General features: G+C 47.5%; 1 protein-coding gene and 1 long non-coding RNA gene across 17 annotated transcripts in view; one reads left to right on the plus strand and one right to left on the minus strand.

Moving 5' to 3' along the window:
- The first annotated feature begins 5047 nt into the window (after positions 1–5047).
- Positions 5048–19048, plus strand: part of TEAD1 (TEA domain transcription factor 1) — a 252789-nt gene continuing 238788 nt past the window's right edge. For 12 of the 16 annotated variants that reach the window (XM_070274792.1, XM_070274801.1, XM_070274793.1 and 9 more), the window contains exon 1: positions 6490–6748. In XM_070274792.1, coding sequence (XP_070130893.1) covers positions 6689–6748 — 60 coding nt within the window. In that variant the 5' untranslated portion in view covers positions 6490–6688. Of the gene's footprint in view, positions 5483–5814; positions 6235–6489; positions 6749–19048 lie in introns of those variants that run through there. The other 4 variants (XM_023646064.2, XM_023646068.2, XM_005612185.4 and 1 more) reach the window with 4 other exon arrangements.
- Positions 6381–7352, minus strand: LOC138925218 (uncharacterized). The gene is made up of 2 exons (XR_011441136.1): positions 7005–7352; positions 6381–6497 (listed from the first exon to the last, which is right to left on the minus strand). It is a non-coding gene; the product is annotated as an uncharacterized lncRNA (long non-coding RNA).

A 19048-nucleotide genomic window follows, 5' to 3' on the forward strand; every position in this document is an offset into this window, starting at 1 on the left:
AGAGGAGGGTTGGTAGTAGTTAGCTCAGGGCTAATCTTCCTCAAAAAAAAGGAAAAAATGAAAGAAAAGAAAGGGAGGACAGAGTACAGTAGCTGGGGATGAGGTTAGAGCAATAGAAGGTTATCTGTTGTTGTTTTTAAGATGGGAGGGAGGGGTTGGCCCCATGGCTGAGTCTTTAAGTTCAAGTGCTCCGCTTCAGTGGCCCAGGGTTTCGCAGGTTCGGATCCTGGGCGTGGACATGGCACCACTCATCAGGCCATGCTGAGGTGGCGTCCCACATAGCACAACCAAAAGGACTAACAACTGTAATATACAACTATGTACTGGGTGGCTTTGGGGAGAAAGAAAAAAAAAATGATTGGCAACAGATGTTAGCTCTGGTGCCAAACTTAAAAAAAAAAAAAAAGATGGGAGGGTGACTTGTCTATGTTTAAATGCTGATGGAAAAGACCCAGGACAGAGTGAAGTTGAAGTTCCAGAAGAGAAGAAGTGATGTATACTGAAAGGATTATGAAAATGTGAGAGGCGATAGGGTTCAGAACCAGCTCAAGCCCTGGGCACATGAGGGGCATCTGAATATTGGCAGCTCTCTTTAACATTCATTTTTGATGTTTAAAAATTGTGAAATGCAACAGATACATAGAAAAGAGTGCTCGAAAATATATATAACTTAATGAATCATTGTAGTGAACATCCATGTAACCAGGCAAAAACATTGCCAGCACACCAGAAGTCCCGTCTCCCACGTCTCCCTTCCTGTCACAACACCCTATCCCTCGGGATAACCGCTACCCCAGATTTATTGGTAACTACATGTTCTCCTAGCTAGTTTTTTTCTTCTTTCTAGTTTTGCCATCTAAACATATATTCCTAAACAATGTTGTTAAATTTTGCTTGTTTTTGAACTTTAATATAAACATAATTATACTACATGGGTTGTTTCATTTGATGCTTCTTTCACTCCATATTATATTTTTAGCAGTCACCCATGCTCTTGCATGTAGCTGTTCTTTATCCATTTTCAACCCTGTATAATATTCCATTGTATGATTGTATCACAATTCATTTATCCTTTCTCCCATTAGTGGACATTTGGTTTGTTTCTCGTTTGGGGTTATTACAAAAATGCCCCAGTGAACACTCTTGTACATGTGTCCTGCTGCACACGTACCTGAGTTTCTCTGGGCTGTATTCCTAAGAGGAACTTCTGGGTCATAGAGTAGGCATATCTTCAACTTTATTGGCTAATACCAAATTTTTCAAAGTGGTTGCACCCATTTACACTCCTATAAGAAAAGGTGCTCAACTTCATTAGAAATGAGACAATTCTATCATTGTTAATACATCTTTGCTTGTCTTCCAAAGCAATAGCTTCCTGATGCTTCCTTACCTTAAGTTCTAATACACTGGCTCTCTTTTCTAGCTTCAGGCTGACTCAGAGTTTCTATCTTAGCTGATTTGTTACCATTAAGTAGATCACTGTTTCTCTTATGTGTTACAAGTTAGCTTCTTCCTCGGTAAGCCTTAGGGGTAACAAACTCTCTTATATCATTAGTGATACATGTCATCATTCCATCTCATGGCAGGTGGCCCCCCAGGTGCTCAACCTTTTGCCTTCAGTATACTCCTGTATTTGAGCCGCTGAGGGGAAGGTTAAGGACACAAAATCTGGAGCTGGACTGCCTGGGTTTGAATTCTCATGATGTACTTTGCAGCTGCATGACCCTGACCAAACGATTTCACCTCTCTGGTCCTCAGTTTGCTCATCTCTAAAGTGAGAATAGTAAAGTACCTACCTCACAGGGTGACTGTGGAGGTTAAATGAGGTAATCTGGGGAAAGTACGTAGAGCACTGCCTGGTATTCTAATGCTTTGATCTACACCCATTTCAGTCTGGGAGGAAGCAGAGGTCAGTGGTTATGACATGGGCTGAAGTCAGAAGGCATTCAGGTCCTGGCTCTACTCTCTCCTGACTGTGTGACCATGGGCAAGTCATATAACCTCCCTACACCTCAGTTCCTCACCTGCATAAACTGGGCAATTAATCACTGTCTTGTACAGGTGCCATGAACGTTAATGGAGATGGCAAATGCAAAATGCCAAGTGCTAAGTTTGGGTGTAGTGCATGGTAGTTGCTGTCATATCAACAGGCGGAAGCCACTGTTGCTGCCCTCAGATGCTGGAGGTGAACAGCTCCTGGACCCTAAACCCATAGGTCCTATGAGCTGACCAGTAGGGTGGAGAGACCAAGAGTTATACCCATTTATGTGTAGGTCCCAGGCAGTGTACACTCAGCTGAATGAGACCCAGGCCACTTTCCACTGGCTCAGATATGGGGCATCCCAGGATACTGGTAACTAACAGAATAAAAGTAGTGTGTCTGGAGCAGGAGCTTTAAGGGTCCTTCTGGAGGAAATATCGAGTTGAGCAGTTTTCCTGGACGAAGAGGGTTTTAAATGAGTCTGAAAAATATGCACGTAGATGGGAGAAGTTGGAGAAAATACTGGTCAGGAAGTCACAATACATCATGAAGAGCTTTGAACCCCAGGCCAAGGAGTTTTCCTTAAGTTAGGAAGGAATGGGGGACCTAGTATTGCCAGGTGGCTGTAAGATGGGAGCTAGAGTCTGAAAGGCGCCCAGGTGCACTGGGCCAACACATAGTAGTCTAGAAGCCCTCTTGTCTGGTGGCCACTGCCACTAGACTCTATCTGGTGCCTTTAGAAGATAGTCGGATGTCTGCCTAGTACAGTTTTAACGCCTAGTTAATTTTGTGTTTTTCTAACACACTTCCAAAGACCAGTGCTAAGGTGCTGGGGACATTATTGTGGACCTCATTCTATTACCTTACTATTGTATGTAAACTAGAGATAAAACGCATTAGTAGCTTACTGTCCTGGTGGATACCTATGCAGGTGGGAAATCATATGAAACAAAGTACAGGTACATGCAAATGAGTATAAGTAAGACTGGGGAAATGTGAATAAGATCGCTGGGTTGTATCAATGTCAATATTCCCATTGTGATGTTATACTGTGATATTATATACCTTATACATAGCAGATATCTTCCAAGACTCCCAGTGAATGCCTGAAACCACGGATAACACTGAACTCTACATACACTATGTTCTTTTTCTATATATACACACATGCGACAAAGTTTAATGTTAAATTAGGTACAGTAAGAGATTAACAACAATAATGAACTACAACAATTATAACAATATGCTTTAATAAAAGTTACTGTAGATCTTAGCAACTTCAGCAGTTTTTTCTTTCCTTATTAAATCAAGAACTTTCACCTTTTCACTTAAAAGAAGCACTTCATTGCTTCTCTTTGGCATGTCTGAAGCACCAGCATCACTACTCTTGTGCTTTGGGGCCATTATTAAGTAAAGTAAGGGTTAGTTGGACAGCAAGCACTGCCATACCTAGTCAATCTGATATCCAAGACAGCTAGTAAGGGACTAAAGGTCAGGCAGCTACCCAGCAGCCATGCACTGGACAGACGGATGAGTCACGTCCCTGGTGGGATGGAGCTGCACAGCTCAAGATTTCATCACCATGCTCAGAATGGCACACAACTGAAAACTTATGAATTGTTTACTTCTAGAATTTTCCATATAATATTTTTGGACCATGGTTGACCTTGGGCAACTGAGACCTCAGAAGGTGAAACTTCGGATGTGGGGGCACTACTGTACATAGTTTTGGAAGACATTACCCTTGGGGAGAACTGGACGAAGTAATCAAATTATTTCTTTGTATTATTATTTTTTACAACTGCATGTGAATCCTCAATTTTCTCAAAACAAATTTCAATTAAAAATGCACTTGCAAAGGTTACATTTTGTAGAAAATGTGCTGCAGCGAATCACATTCCACCTCCCTCATTTATTTTCTTTATTTCTATTTAGGGGATTCCCGGGGCACATAAAATGCGCGCCATTATCTTCCCAGAGGCTTCAACCAGAAAGGAAATCTAAGTGCCTGGAAGGAACGAGGCCAACAGGACAGCAACTGCTTGCTACTTTGATCTAAGGGGAACCGCAGATTACAATTACCCAAACTTTAGACATTCTGCTACAGCGGGTCCACTTTACCCAGCTGTTTTGTGATTTACCCACTACGCTTACTATGTCACTTTTGCGTCACTACCTCCAAAGGTAGGGTTAAAATTATTATTTTTTTTTATTACGGCGGTGCAGTTTATCCACACACACACACACACACAAAAGTGACCTGAAGCTGCCGCACGTAGCGTTTTAAAATTTAGGGAGTTTTTACCCGACCCATTACTTTCGAAAAGTGCCACCCGCAGGGATGAGCGAACTTAATTTCTCGAGGGACTTGGCGAAGACGGTGCTAACAGGGAAGGATTGCCGCGAACTCTGTAATTATCCCTTCTCTGCTATGCGAAAGGCTTCCCTTCCCAGCAGCAGGGCCGCTTGCGACCGGAACGAGAGCCCTGAACTTTCACTAAGTGGAAGAGAAGAGAAGACATGGCAGGCTGGGAATCCGGCCCCGGGAAGGCGGCCGCCGCGCTGGAGAACCACCGCCTGAATTTCCAGAAAAGAAACTTCTCTGCCCCAGGCTCGCCGACGGCCGCGAGTCCAGGAGCGCTCGAGGCGGCCGCCCGAGCTTCCGCGCCCCGCACGAGGGAAACTGAGGCAGGGCAGACGCGGCGCGCGCAGCTCGGGCCTCGGCCCCCGCCCCGGGGAGGGAACCCAGGCTTCCAGAGCTCTCCGCGCGGGCGCACGCACCTCCGAGCCGCCCTCCTCCCGCCCGCCCCGCCCGCCCAGCTCGGGACAAAGCCCGGCGCCCGCGCCGGGAGGGGGCAGGGCGGCTCCCGCGCGCGCCCCGCTCCCCCGTGGGCGCGAGACTCCGCCCCGCCGCCCCTCCGGGGGCAGCCCGCGCCCCAACGGCCAGGCGGCCGCGCCGGGCCCGCCCCGATCCCCATGACGTCACCGGCGGCGGCAGGCCCCGCCCCCGGCCCCGGGCGGCAGGCCGCATGACGTCACCGAGGCCCCACCCCTCCGGAGCGAGTTCGGTCCTGGCGTTCATTTCATTCCTGTCCTCATTCCGAACATTCTTAGCATCGCTCGCGCCGCGCCGCGCCGCCCGAGCCGAGCCGAGCCTCTGCAGCCGCCGCCGCGGCCCCGCCGCCCGCCGCGGGCGCCCACCAAGCACTTTGCAGACTCGCTTCCACCCTGCGGGCCAGTCCGCGCGGCGGGGCCCGGGCCCGGGGCGGCCGCGTCCGGGGACAGGCCATGCAGTGAAACCCCCCCACCCCGTCCACCTTCGCCCGGAGCCGCGGGCGGCAGCCCAGTGCGCCCAGCCGGCCCCGGGGCAGGAGCGGTGCTAGGCAGGGGTGGGGTGGCCGGCCCGGGGACCGGGAGCCGGGCACCGAGCTGAGGGCGGGGGACGCGGCGCCGAAGTTTGCCTCGGACGCGCCGGGCGCTGCGGCGGCTCCCTCGGCCGAGGTAAGTTGGCGCGCGGGGCGGATGCTGGGTGCGGGGGGCGCGCGGGGCGCCGGGGGCGGGGGGCCGGCGGCGCGTCCCGCTCGGGCCGCTCATTCTCTCCCGGCTCCGCTTTGTGTGCGGCGGGCGGGCGGGCGGCGGAGGGCCGGGGCCGGGCCCCCGCGCCGCCTCCCCGCGCGCCCTCCAAGGTGAGCGGCCGGCCGCCGCGGCGCGAGTTGCCGGGACGCCAAGTTGGGCCGCGCGCTGCGGAGCCCGCGCGGCAACAGGCGGCCCCCGCCCGCGGCCCTGGAGGCGCCGGCCAGCCGCGCCGCGCCCCCCGCGCCCCCCGCCGGCACGCGCGCACACGCACACCCCCTCGGGTCGTCTCCACGTTTTTCTCCGAGAAGTCAGAAGTTCGGCGCGGGCGCGGGCGCGGGCGGGGAGAGCCGCCGGCGCCGCCTCGGAGCCCGCAGCCGGCCCGATCCCCCCTCCCGCGCCTCCACGGCCGCCCCCGGCGCCGGGGCCCCCCGAGGCGGGCCCGGGGTCTGCGCCGACTTGTGCTGCTGGCGGGGGTGTCGCTCCTTCTTCTCAAAGATGAAAAAAAGGCACGGTCGCCTTTGCCGCTTCTCCAGGACTGCCGCCGCCGCCGCCGCCGCTTCATTGCACATTCAAGTGGAAAATTTTCAGGAGTCAGCAGAAACATTGTGTCCAAAAAAGACTGAGTCGCAGTTACCACCAAACCCTGGAGGAGACTCTCTCTGGAAAACTTCCCTTCGGTAGGAAATACTGGGGGATTTGTTTGTTTATTGGAGGAGAAATGATCCCCAGGAGGGGAGAAAATCAGGGTGCCCTTCCAGTCTTTGTTCGTAGGAGCAACACTTGTTTTCCAAAGTCCAGAGGCCCGCTTTAAAGAAAGTTCAACTTCTATGAGTTTCCTTTTCTTTTTTCAAAATGTGTTTGTGATTTTTTTTTTAAACTGAAGCAGCGTTTTAAATGAGTTGAAGACAATGGAGGGCTCACACCTCCCTTAATTCTCCTCCTGGAAAATAAATAAAATCCAGATCATAATTTTCTTTGCTTTTTAATTGTCTTTGTTTTTAAAGATTTATTTAAAGTTGAAGGGTGTCACTATATAAAAATATTTATGAAACAATGAAATACCAGCCACCAGCATTTCTCAGGAGGCTTGTTAACTTCTCAGAAGCAAGTGGCTGCCTGTGATTTGCAGAAATGAAAATTGACCTCAGTAAGCGCTGGAAACTTAAGAGACAGATGATGTTCCAGGAGCGGGTAATGTAAAAAGATCGTGTTTTAAAAACAGTGCCTTGGAGGGAGCCCAGGTCTCGGGACGGAAAGGTCTGCAAAGCCTATCAGATTTCAAAATAGTTAAAAAAAATTTAAAAATGCTACTGAAAGTGCAAAGGAGCAGGACATTATCAGTTCAGGACAGTCATAGGTTTCTTCCTCCCCACTGTTCATTTGATCGTTTCAGGAAGTTTAGGTGGTCTGAGGACTTTTGGTGAGCTGGGTGCCTGCAGGTGGTTACCTGAGTAGACAGATCTCTTCTGGAAGATGTGGTCTCGCGGCATTGTCAGAGCCGGGAGTGGACTCCCTTCTCTGCAGCCGGCAGTGGGTCTTGCTGGTCTCTGATGCTTGCTTCTCTGCTTGGGTCCTCTGAGGCAGGGCTGGGGAACAGACCTCAGGATGTGCCTGTGCTTCCTCCTCTCACTGCTGGGTTTGTGCCCTTCTGTAGAAAGCAGGATTTTGGGCCCAAGCACATCTGAATGCTTTTAAGGGCCAGACTTAGATCCAACTTTGGTAAGACTCTTTCCTCTTTGGAAGGAAATAGAACTAGTTACAAAGTGACTCAGGAAAGACAAATGGATTAGTTGAACCTTTGTCAACAGCGAGGTTTTAAATTGTTGATTATTTTTTTGGAGAAAGGCTTGTTTTTCTAATCTCAGTATTTCCATAAATGGTCACAGATATTTTTGTTTAGTATTTCTTTGTATGTGCAAGTCTGGGTCGAACTCTCAGGTTTCAGGTTTTAAACAGAGTTTACAATTCTTTTATTTGTTGTTGGTGTAAAAAAATGAACTGATAAGCTGTATCCGTTACTGGTTCTTGCTGATGGTATAAAAGTGCCAATGTGGACTATTTTATTTTTTTCTTTAATGATAAGCATTAGTCGATCCGCAGCTGTAGGGGAATATTAGAATACCTTTTTTTTGTTTACAAGTTTGAAACAGAACCGATGTGACACTTTGCCTAGACAGTAAGAGTAAAAAAATATTATAGGAAAGAATGTTTGTGTAGATTGCTGCTCTCAGTGATCTTTCAGGGAGTAACAAACACAACTCCATCCAGTGAACATGCGTGAGAGATTATTGGAGTTTGTTTTTTTCTTTTCCAAAAGCATAAACTGGGACTCAGCACGACTTATACGTAATGAAATTTAATTTAAAGAGGGAGGGCAACCTAGCGTAGATGGAGCCAGGTTGAAATGAATTCCTCGCAGAGAGGCGCTTCCCAGCATTGTGGTAGACGTGTGCCTAGGCCCCAGCAGCAAACTAGTCACACGGAAGGGCCCGGTTTAAGGGGGGGAGGGAGCAGCCTGGGGAAGTCAGCTTCCTCCTCCCTTCCCCTCTGCCTCTCTCCCTCCTTTGCTTTATACAGCAAGAATTAGATATTCATATATTCGGGGACTGGCATCCCCTTTTATTTAGAAAAGGACAAACAAGTCATAAGGGAAAAAAGGTTCGGGTTTTTGCTTCTTGAGCTTCAGTCATTTATAAACAATTTTGAATTTTGCTGGCACTGACAATACAGAACAGCAAATAGGAGAGGGAATTTCTTAATGGGAAAATTTGGGAAGAATATACTTGTAGTCTGTCACCAGTGTCTGGATCATATTTGTTGTCACATTTTCAGTAGAAAAGTATGTAACAGGGACAGTTAGAGAATGTAGATCCCGCAGGTTAGTTAGGCTTTGGAAGAAGTGAGCTGTGCCATTAACAGTATTTGAAGGTTTTTTGCTCCAGCAATGGATTGATCTCCTACATGGCGGTCATATGAGAGCCTGCGCATCCGTGGGATGGCGCTTCTGTCTAATCTCATGTGTTAATTGTGAGCATAATTATATTGCCTGCAAATGAAAATTGTGGTGTCTTATCACTCAAAAGCTTGGTGCAAATAACTGCGTGTGTGATCCAGTGCGTGTACAATGACCATGTTCATGTACAGACAGGGGGTGGGTAACACTTTGAAGCTTGTATTTTTAGGCACTTTGTCTTGTTCCTAATGAAGAGATTGTGAAAAGAGAAAAAAATATTGCTCAGTGAAAGCTATGCTTAGAGGTTGGGTCTTTTTAGTGGTAAAACTTTTTGGGTCTGTTTTCTCCAAAGACTGACAGATACTGGCCAGAGCAAGTGTCCAGCTTTCTCTGTAGAATTCCAGGCAGATCAGAGCCCACCTTTCTCTTGAGAAATACGGGCATCACGGCTTCCTTTTTAGAGGTCAGTTTCTGGACATGCAGAGCACTAATGTCCTACTAATGAACTCGGCAAGAAAAGTGTGTTGTAGGCTTTCTGCCCTTTGACAAACTTAGGCTCTGCTGCTGGGCTCTTGGGGACTGACCTGTGGCTGGAATAATCTTTCATAAGTTGCATGGGGGCTTTTTCTTATTTTGTATGTTGAAGCCACAGATTATCCTGTGGTATTTAAATTAGATCCCAAATCGTGTTGGAACAATATCACTGATATATTTCATTCTTTCATATTCTCAAAAATGATAAAATCAAGGGATTCAGGTCCATCCTAAGCACTTCATGTTTCAGGGTTGGGCTTCTTTTTGACAAATATCTAATTTCAACCCCCTCGTGTTACAATTTCTGTATCTTCTGAAATCAGGAAAGTTCAGGGCCTTCCCTCTAATGGGATAGTTTGCGGAATGCTGGAATATTTGCATCTAAATATCCCGAGTGTTTTCGTGTGGGTTTTTGTATTTTATTTCAAAGCTGTGAACTCTTAAGAGTGAGTCCTCAGTCTGTAAGATTCTTCTCATAAGCTTCCTCGCCCCCACCCCAGATTTGAACTGAGGGTTGAAATGCACCCATTTCTTCAGATACCTTCAGACTTCATAGTGGTACAGAATAAGGGAATTTTGAAATAATATATTTGTATTTTAATCAAAGCAAATGGGCTGCCCTGAAGGGTGGGTTTCAGGACAGAGTTTCTTACAGGGTGGGTCCCTCTCCGCTCTGAAGTCCTCCTTTTGTGCGCTGGCCTTTTGCATGGTTGGGAGCGTTCTCAGAAAAGAGTTTCCATAGTCTGGGGAGTCCTGGCTAACTGTGAAACCACCAGTCTCTCTCCTGATTGCCTGCAGGTGGGGGTTCCTCAGGGGCTGTCTCTTCTCCTCCTGTGGCAGGCTGAGGGAAGGCGCCATCCTGGCTGTGTCGTGCGCCCCCTCCCCCCAGTTGTTTAAAATCAGTATTTACTGTCCTGACGCCATGCGTCAGTTTTTAAGGCTCTGTCCTAGGATTTCGTTAGCAGTTTGAGCGACTGAGCCCAAATGGGTTTAAAAGAAGCAGCCGGCTTATCGATGAACAAGTTCTCTAGGGGGAAATTGTGGTTGTTATGAGGCATGTGACAGGTTCGGGGGTGTGTGTAGTGACTGAAACCCTTTTGCCTGGGAATATACAACAGTGCCGGGGTCTGTTGTTTTTACTGATACATAAACTGAAAAACTGCTGCTAATGGTGGGAAATGTTAATTATGTGAGAACATATTGAACTTATATTCTCTGGCATGAACTTTTAAAAAAAATGCATGAACTGCGCTGCTTTTTTATAGGCACAGCTTTCTAATTATCATAATTCAGTTCAGCTCCGCTCTTGGATGCAGTTCAAGTGCAATCTCAATTTAACTTGAAAGGAGTTTTTTTTTTTTTTTAACTGAGAATGTTTAAGAAAATTTGAAAAGTTCATCCAAGAATGTTGCCTGCCTAGGTGTGGGTAATTGGGGGGGATGAAATGAGTGCCTTTCTGTAATAGTTAACTAGATTTGAATATTAGGAAAGAGACTGTCTTTTTTTTGTTCCCTTTCCTTTGCGCTGTATCCAAACCTGCGTCCTGTGCATTTTTGCATAACCAGATGCTGTGTTGCTGAATTCTCTTTGAAAACCAGGGTCTTTTTCCTACTAGATAGTAAAGTAAATAAGTGAATATTAGCATCAATGATATAATCTCTGAAAAAATAGGACTTCTTTAGAGAAAGAAACAAAGAAATGCAGAAATCTTGTGAATTCATTTGACAAAAACCAGCATTAGTTTTTTATACCAACCAAGCCTTTCGAAGGTGATATCCTTCCCTGGTCATCTTTACACCTTGACTTGATGGTATTTTGTGAAGGGAGTCATCTTTGACAGCATTCGCTCCAGTGTCCAACAAACATCCTTTAACTTTTCGGTGGCCTTAATGTCTTTTCAAAGAAAAAAAGTTAATGAAGCCCAGGCCCCAAAATCGATTTTAATTGGAAGAAAGAACTTCAGCCGGACCTTCTGACTTTCGTCCAGTCTGACTTCTGCTAAAATGCAGAGGGAGCCCTCGGAAACCCAATGACTTCATTTGCTCCGGCACTTCAGAGCCGACTCACTTCCATGGTGGTGAAATAAAAGGAGCCAAGTGTTTTAAATAGCCACTCCCCGAGGCCCGCCCGCCCGAGTGCTTTGAGAAGAGCGCATTGTCTGCTCCCGCGCTCGCTGGGAGCCTGCCTGGCTCGCCCTCCCCCTCCAGGCAGCTCCATTTCTGAAGTTGACATCTGGTTTTCTCTCTGTTCACCTGATGTCTCCTCACACACGCGCACACATGCAGTGTACACGCGTGTATCCTGCAGGTAACTGCGTATTTTTGACGTTGAATGTGCGTGTGTTTCAAGTCCCTGCTGGGATAGAGGGAGGCACAAAGCTAATGGCACAAAATAAAAGGTAAACACAGTCGCCGCCCCACATGCCGCCGCTGCTGGGTTTCTGTCCGATGCTGCTTTCTGGGTAGGCGTGCCTATTGTTGTGGCAGCAACAGGCGGCAGAAGTTGGGGCACCATATGGTGGATGTGGCCTCAGATAAGCTGTCTGGTAATTTAGCTTATCAATAGCATTTTGATATGCTTCGTTTTCGGATCCCCCATCCCTGGGGCTGGGGGTGTCTCAGGGACTAGCTGATTCCGAAATCATTGTGAGCCTCTGCTGCCTTTGCTGGAATCTCTTTCAGCCCTTTCTTTGCTGCTGCCTTTTTATGTCAAAGCTTTTGGGAGACAATGGTGCTTGGAGTTAGAAAGAGACCCAAGAGCTGAGGGAACCGTCAGCTGGGTCTTGAAATCTGGGATACTTAGAAGACCTCATCTGGAATTTTCATTGAGGGAAGTACAGAAGACAAGCTACTTAATCGAGTTCCATACAGGCAGAGCCCAGAAGTTCCCATAATTCAAAATTTGCTTTTGTTTTAAATGCTGGGGAGATAAGACTGATACTGTTCTTATTTTCATAAATTTTTTTAGTTCTGTTGTGCATTCAAAATACCTCCCTAATTTTCTTTCACCTTTGAGTTTTACCTTCTTCAAATGTAAAAAGGATTAAGATCTGTATAACAGGTTGGGGACTGGCCTGTGGCCAAGTGGTTAAGTTCGCGCCCTCCGAGTCTGCAGGCCGGGGTTTCGCTGGTTCGGGTCTTGGGCGGGGACATGGCACCGCTCATCGGGCCACGCTGAGGCAGCATCCCACATAGCACAACCAGAAGGACCTACAACCAGGATGTACAACTAGGTACTGGGGGGCTTTGGGGAGAAGAAGAAGAGAAAAAAAACGATTGGCAATGGATGTTAGCTCAGGTGCCAATCTATAAAAAAAAATTAAAAAAAATCTATATAACTGGAAATCAGGGGAAGTGTTATCTGTGATTCGGAGGCAAGAAGCGGCTTCCTTTACGACTAGGAATGGTTGAAGAGGGCAATGCTTCGAGAACACCTACTCCGGTGTCCAGGGAAGCTGAAGCAAAACTAGGGTCCCTTGCACTGGTGAATTGACAGGGCGCCTCTTGCCTGAGTTACTTGTCAGAGCCCCCTCAGGGGTTCTGCATACAGTAGGTGGCTCAGTGTGAACAGAGGCTGTACATCACCATGTGCTTATCAGGCGTGTGAGTCTCGTTCAGCGAGTATCTGTGTGCCTGATATGTGTCAGGTACTGGGGAAGCCAGGGGAAGACTGATGGCCCCTTTCCCAGCCAGCCTGCCCTGCGTGCTCTCCCTCACCTTCCGGCCCCTCATCTTTTCCCACGTGTTGACGTTTGGGTTTACAATTCACCGTGCGTGGATCCTTTTACGTGGCTAATTCAGGGTGCTTCTGACTCAAACCCAGATCAGCCTCTTTCCACTCCTGCCCCAGGGAGCCTCTGGCACAGCAGTGATTCCCACCTGAGCGTGTGCATCACAGCCTCCAGGGAGCTTTCGACAGCCGGGGCCTCACCCCTGGAGACTGAGGAGGGCTGAGGTAGGTGCAAAGTTTCTGTATTTCTAGGAGGTTTTGTAGTGGTGTCCACCTCTGCTTGGGAACTGTTGCTCTAGATGTCCTAATTCTTATCCTCAGATGGAATCAGGCTAAATTTCGCCATCCTTCCTCATTCTGAATGGGACTTTTCTCCCCTGTGTTTGTGAGGCGATGTACCTAGGAACATATGCCTGAATCTTAATGGAATTGGCTAAGATGTTCTTGGTCAGTTTTAAAAATAGAGCTGCACAAAACTAAGGTCTCATCCTTGATGCAGGAGAAGCAATACAGTGAACAGAACCCCCTTCTCTGTGCTCGGCAGTCATCTGTTGCCCTTTGGGAGTGTGGCAGTTGTTTCCAGATGTGATTAGAGAGGTGTGTGTCGGGCTTGCTGGTGAGGGGTTTAAGGACTAATTCTTGTCTGGCTGCTTGCAGAGGTGGTTTTACTTCCTGAGTAGTGGGGATGCTCACAGAGCTGGCATTGCGGAGTGAGGGGCTAGGAAGGAGGATCCTGACAGCATCCTGGACACGAACCTGCTGCCCAGAAACCATACCCAGCTTTTCATTCTTTCCTTTCTTCTCTCTTCCCTCCTCGTTGGGCACTTTGAAGTCCAGATGCCCCCAGTTTTGCATAGAACTGCTGCTTGCCTCTAGATATTTAAACACTGACAGGTGCTACTGTTTGCGGGATCTGGTGATCTGCGAAAGGTGGTCAGTGCATGGCGATCAATAAAATGCCCCAATTGAGCGAAGGAAACAGGCACGTGAAGAGATCGTCACGATCCAGTGGGGAAGTTGTGTATTTTGTATTTCATGAATTCCAAGATGGAATTTTTTTTCCTGTTTGAACGTTTTCAAAATTGGCATGTGTCCTGCCATCATGGCTGGCCAGGCAATGGTCATGACCCCTGATGTGGTTGCACATACTCATCGAAGCCTGTAGAACAGATGCAGGGGAGAGGAAGAAAATCCCAGAGTCAGTCGTGGAGCATTGTTAAGAATGCTCTGAATGTCACAGAGGGTGATAGTGTGAAAAGCATGGATATTGATCTCGCTGAGAAGTTGTTTTAGGTATATCTTACCCAACTCCTTTTGCTTGCATTTTTCTCTTTATGTATACTCAAGGTTGACATATGGTAAGAAAGTTTCAATATGTGTAAAATACAATTTCTAGGTGATATGGCACCATTCTGGCATGGTTGGTTTTGCAGTAGCGTTTCTTAGAAATAAAATGATGCTGCATTTTACAATCAGTGGTGTCTTAGAGTTCATGAAGTATTGATGAAACCTGTTCGCATTTCTATCCAAAAGGATCTGTGTTTTTTTATTTTTGGTGAGGAAGATTCACCCTGAGCTAACATCTGTTGCCAGTCTTCCTCTTTTTTCGCTTGAGGAAGATTACCCCTAAGCCAACATCTGTGCCAATCATCTTCCATTTTTTGTATGTGGGATGCCTCCATAGCATGGCTGACGAGTGGGATAGGTCCATGCCTGGGATCTGAACCTGTGAACCTGGGCCCCGGAAGCAGAGCACCCAGAACTTTAACCACTCGGCCACGGGGCCAACTCCGCGAAGGATCTGGAAGATTGTACATTATTGACGGGTTGCTTTGGGGGAGTGGATTGGGAAAGGGGAGGGGTTTCATTTTATACACATTTGTAGTTGTTAGGAGCATGAATTTCCTTCTGTAATATCAGAATAAAGGGAAAAAAGCTCCATGGGGTAAGAGCCTGTGATATTTCCAAAGAGCTGTGTTACCCAGTGTGGGGCCTGAGGAAACCTTTGCAGAGGAAGTGATGTTGGAGGTGGGCCTTGAAGGGAAAGGTTTTTTTTTTTTTTGCCAGATGCCATTTTGGGTAAGTAGATTGGGGCTAAGTTGTTACAAAACAAACCAACCCACTGAAATACTCTCCAGGGTAATGAACTTAACCCTCAAATAGTGATAAAGGTTTATTGCCAATCAATCACGAGCCAGCATAGATCTGAAACTTTAGCAATTAATTGAAAGAAGCGGGAGGGAGTGAAGTGGTTGGCACGGGGCGTGGGAAGTTTCGTGATTCTGGTTTGGAAAAAGGCAGGATAATAATGTAGGTTTAAAAACACAGGTTTGGAATTGGAGGCACCTTAGTTAGACTCTGGGCTCGGTCACTTGCTAGTCCTGTGGCCTTGGACAAGTTACGTCCTCTCTGAGCCTCTGTGTGCCAATCTGTAAATTTCAATAGAATGCCTGCGTATGCCTGACACTTAGTAAGTGCTCAGTAAATAGCAACTTCAGTTGTTATCTTGCGTACCAGGTCGTCACGGATTTCCTGCCAGGTCAGGCTGGGGCAGAGTTACTTAGAAGAGCCGGACTTCTGGTCTCAGGCAAGTGGATTGAAATCCAGGAGAAGCTGAGGCATCCTATGAAGTCCTAGGCCATTAATTGCCTTGAACCACACTTCCCCTGTGCATGAAGTGGAGGAAATCCATCAGGAAATACATAATATTTGAGGTCATTCCTTGCCAAATGGCAGTACGAATTGTCTGGAAATGCTTCAGAAAGTGGTAAGTGGGGTGTCCTTTCATTCGTCCAGAAGGAGATCTCATCTTTAGGTTCTCGTGTGGAAGCCACAGTCCTGACTTTGGGATTGGATTCTAATGGTTCTTCTCTAAGGTGGTCATAGAGAATCTGTGCTCAGGGCCCTGTGGCTGCCAGTAAAACCATTGAGGAAGCCCCACCTGTGTTCTGAGGGCGTCAGGCTCCAGGTGTGACAACAGGGGGTGGAGGGCATGCTGCCCCTGTTGCATCCCTTAGTATCTGCTTAGGACAGGCTGCTTAACTTCTGTGCCCCCAGAGTCTCTATCTGGAAAACGGGGACGACGCTGTCCACTCTGAAGGGTTGTGGTAAAGTTTAGATAAGAGCCAGCTCAGTCGGCCAGAGCTGCAGCTGTGACAGCTGTGACACCCAGACCATCCTCTTCTTCCAAGCACCCCCAGCTCCAGAGTTGAATCTTTGCCCTGCTCAGAAGACTCCTTTCTCTGGGCATTAAATCTGAGTCAAATAATAATTCACGCTCCTGGGCCAATGGTAGCCCCTCCCTTTCGCCAGTGTATTTGCATACTTAAGAGGATGTTTGTTCATCCAAGATGAGTGTCTCCTTGGGTTAGTACCCAGGTACTTCCTGAATCCTTTCTGGAAACTGGTGGGTGGAAACCTGTGTTTTCAAAGTCAGCTGCCCTGAGCTGGCCCTGCTGTGCTCAGATCCTCGTTTATACTTCAGGGTGTGCCAGTGTCCCCCGTGTCCTTAGACCCGGGCCACTCCTGGTGACTGGTTTGAGCTGTTAAGATTGCTTTGTGGGAGCCTGCGCTGGGGACCACCTGCATTTTATTGGCATCTTCCCCTCTTGTCTCTTAATCAGGGCATAGAGAACTGTGGGTGGGTTAATTTGGTCTCCCAGTCTTTAAATTAAAAATTAAGATTAAGAATAGTTAAGAGAGACAAGTCGACTGGTTGGGGATAAAGGCTTTTAGAGGCGGGCCAACTGACAGTTGAAGAGGGGAGAAAGGTGGATTTAAACACTGTGACTCCCAACCTGTGAAACGACGAAAAGCCACTGAATTATATACTTTAAAAGGGTGAGTTTTATGGTATGTGAATTACGTCTCACAGAAAAAATAAAACACCGAGTCTAGTTTCACCCAACGACGTCAGCTGTGCTCACCGCGGTCTCCCCAGCGCTCCTCACGCTCCATGTGCATCTGTTTTGCCGGTTTAGTGATTAAGATTGCTATTCAGAGCGAGGACCTAGTAAGAGTTTATGTTTATCCTAGTGGACTGGTTTTAGTGAGGGGCCTACAGGTGTCTGTCGGAAGTATCTAGAGTGGAAGATTTTTTTGCTTTAGAAAGAGTAAGTTCAGTAATGTGGAATGACTTGCTCCTTAATGATCGGTCTCGACCGTGTCAGCTACCTGGATGGCTTATTGTTTAAACAGTGCAAGAGCTGAATCATACAGGATAAACTAGCAGATCACAAGGAAGAGGAACCTGGAAGGCACATGAGGTCACAGGTCCAGTATAGAATCGGATTTGTAAATTGATTGAAGATAGGGAAAAAAATGAACCCAGAGTCAGCTTAATTTATACCCTGCGTTTCAGGCTGTGCTCTGCCCAGTTTTTTCTGAATTTTAGCTTGATCTTTCTTGTTCCTGTGGCCTCCCCCCAGATGCTGTCTTCCTCAGAATAGCTGTGGTGGCAGTTTTTATCCATTCGTATTTCCTAAAGGGTTGTCCTTTCCTGTTTCTTGGGCCATGCCTGTGCGTGCTTGCCTGCTGCCGTCCTGCTCTCTGCTTCTTGCTCTCTGCTTCTCGTCTCGGTGCGGTCCTTAGCACCTCTTCACCCTCAGAACGTCCTGGTTGGAATGATAAACGAGATGGTCATTCAACTACGAGGAAGCTGTTGAGGAAACTGGCTGGCTCCCTTTAATTAAGCAGAATGGAGAGAAAATCCCAGGCAGGAGGCCCTGGTGGTGCCCTGGGGTTCAGCTCAGGACGGCATTATTCTTGAAGGCTTGTCCCGGGCTGTGTCTGAGACCAGAGCTACAAGAGAGGGGAATTTCGGAGAACAGCTTTTCCGACAAACCTGTGCCGGTTTCCGCCAGACTGTTTCAGTTTGAATCCTCTGCTGTTCTGTGGATCAATTCATAACGTATTAGAGAAAAAAAGTGTCTCATCCTTCGTAGGAATGATTCAGCATTGGTTCATTTCCTTTTACATGAGCAAAGTTTAGTTTAGACAGAAGTTTTTCCCAGTGGAGTTCTGAAAGGTTCGTACTGTGTGAATTTTGGGGATTTCAGATTATATTTTAGAACTCGAGTTCTGGGTGCTCTTGAATTCTTAGGTTTCAAACTTGCTTATCTTGGTCCTTTGGGAGACTGTAAGGGTGTCTTATGATGTACCTAAATAGATGTGGCAGGGAAAATGAGTGGAATTTCAGAAATTTAAGAAATTTTAGTACTTTGCCTAAAACCAAAAGGATTGTAATGACTCCTCTTAATTCCAGGTGGTTCTTTTGCCACTGCTGCTTGTTTAGTTCCTATCATGTGCCCTAGGCAGGCCCTTGGGCAGACGGTCAGGCCCCTGTAGTGTCCTTCAGGCCTGGCTGACACAGTGGCGGCTGGGCTCTTCTTGAGAGCTCGGAGAACTGTTTGCTTGTTGGGGTGGTTCCCTGGGAGAAGGCATTGGAGGGTCCTCCAGGGGCTGGGGTCTTTGTCCCTCCTCCTCCAGCGGGGGGAAGAAGAGTTGATCCAACAGTCCCTGCTGTTGGCTCTCCCTGTGACCTTGGGCGAGTCACTTGAAGATCTTGTGTTTCCTTCTGGAAGATGATGCTGCGTCACCTGCCCCTTTAGCCTGCTTTTGAAATGAACTTTAGATTGAAGAGATGGAATGGGCGAGCCTGAGGGGGAAAGGTGCTGGAGACCTCTTCTGTTATCAGAGGCATCTCATCCACAGCCCCATACTCCCCTCCCGGAGCCAAATTTTGTGGAGGAGCAGCAGTACACGTGAATTCCCTCCAGAAATCTTTCAGTTGCACTGATGGGCCGGCCGCTTTGGGAGAATTTGGATAAGAAAGGAAGGCTGATAGACCAGATTCTGTCTTAAGCCCATCCTTCAGCATTACCTCATTTAAATCTAAGAGCTCCATTTGTAGTTGAAGAAAATGAAGCTCAGGGAGGTTTAGTAACCTGCCCAAGGTCACACAGCCAGTGTGACAGGGCCAAAATTTGAAGCCAGTTCCTAGGTCTGTGTGACTCCACAGCTGCCAGGCTAACAAAAGACGGGTGGCATATTAAGTCACCTGTCAGGTTTATTTGTGGCATTTGAATGGAGTTAAGATGGATTGTGACATTGAAGTAAAAGTAGATGTCCCCTCACCTGGTGTGTTTGCCCAGAAAAGGCGAAGTATTTGTTTTGTGTTCATGGAGGCCGTTTTACTCTATTCTCAAAACAAACATGTGGCTAAGGTCTTAAAACGTTGGGTGTGACCCGTACAAGCCTTTCACAAGGGAATTGTC

The sequence above is a fragment of the Equus caballus genome, chromosome 7, assembly GCF_041296265.1.
Source record: "Equus caballus isolate H_3958 breed thoroughbred chromosome 7, TB-T2T, whole genome shotgun sequence".
Classification (NCBI taxonomy): domain Eukaryota; kingdom Metazoa; phylum Chordata; class Mammalia; order Perissodactyla; family Equidae; genus Equus; species Equus caballus.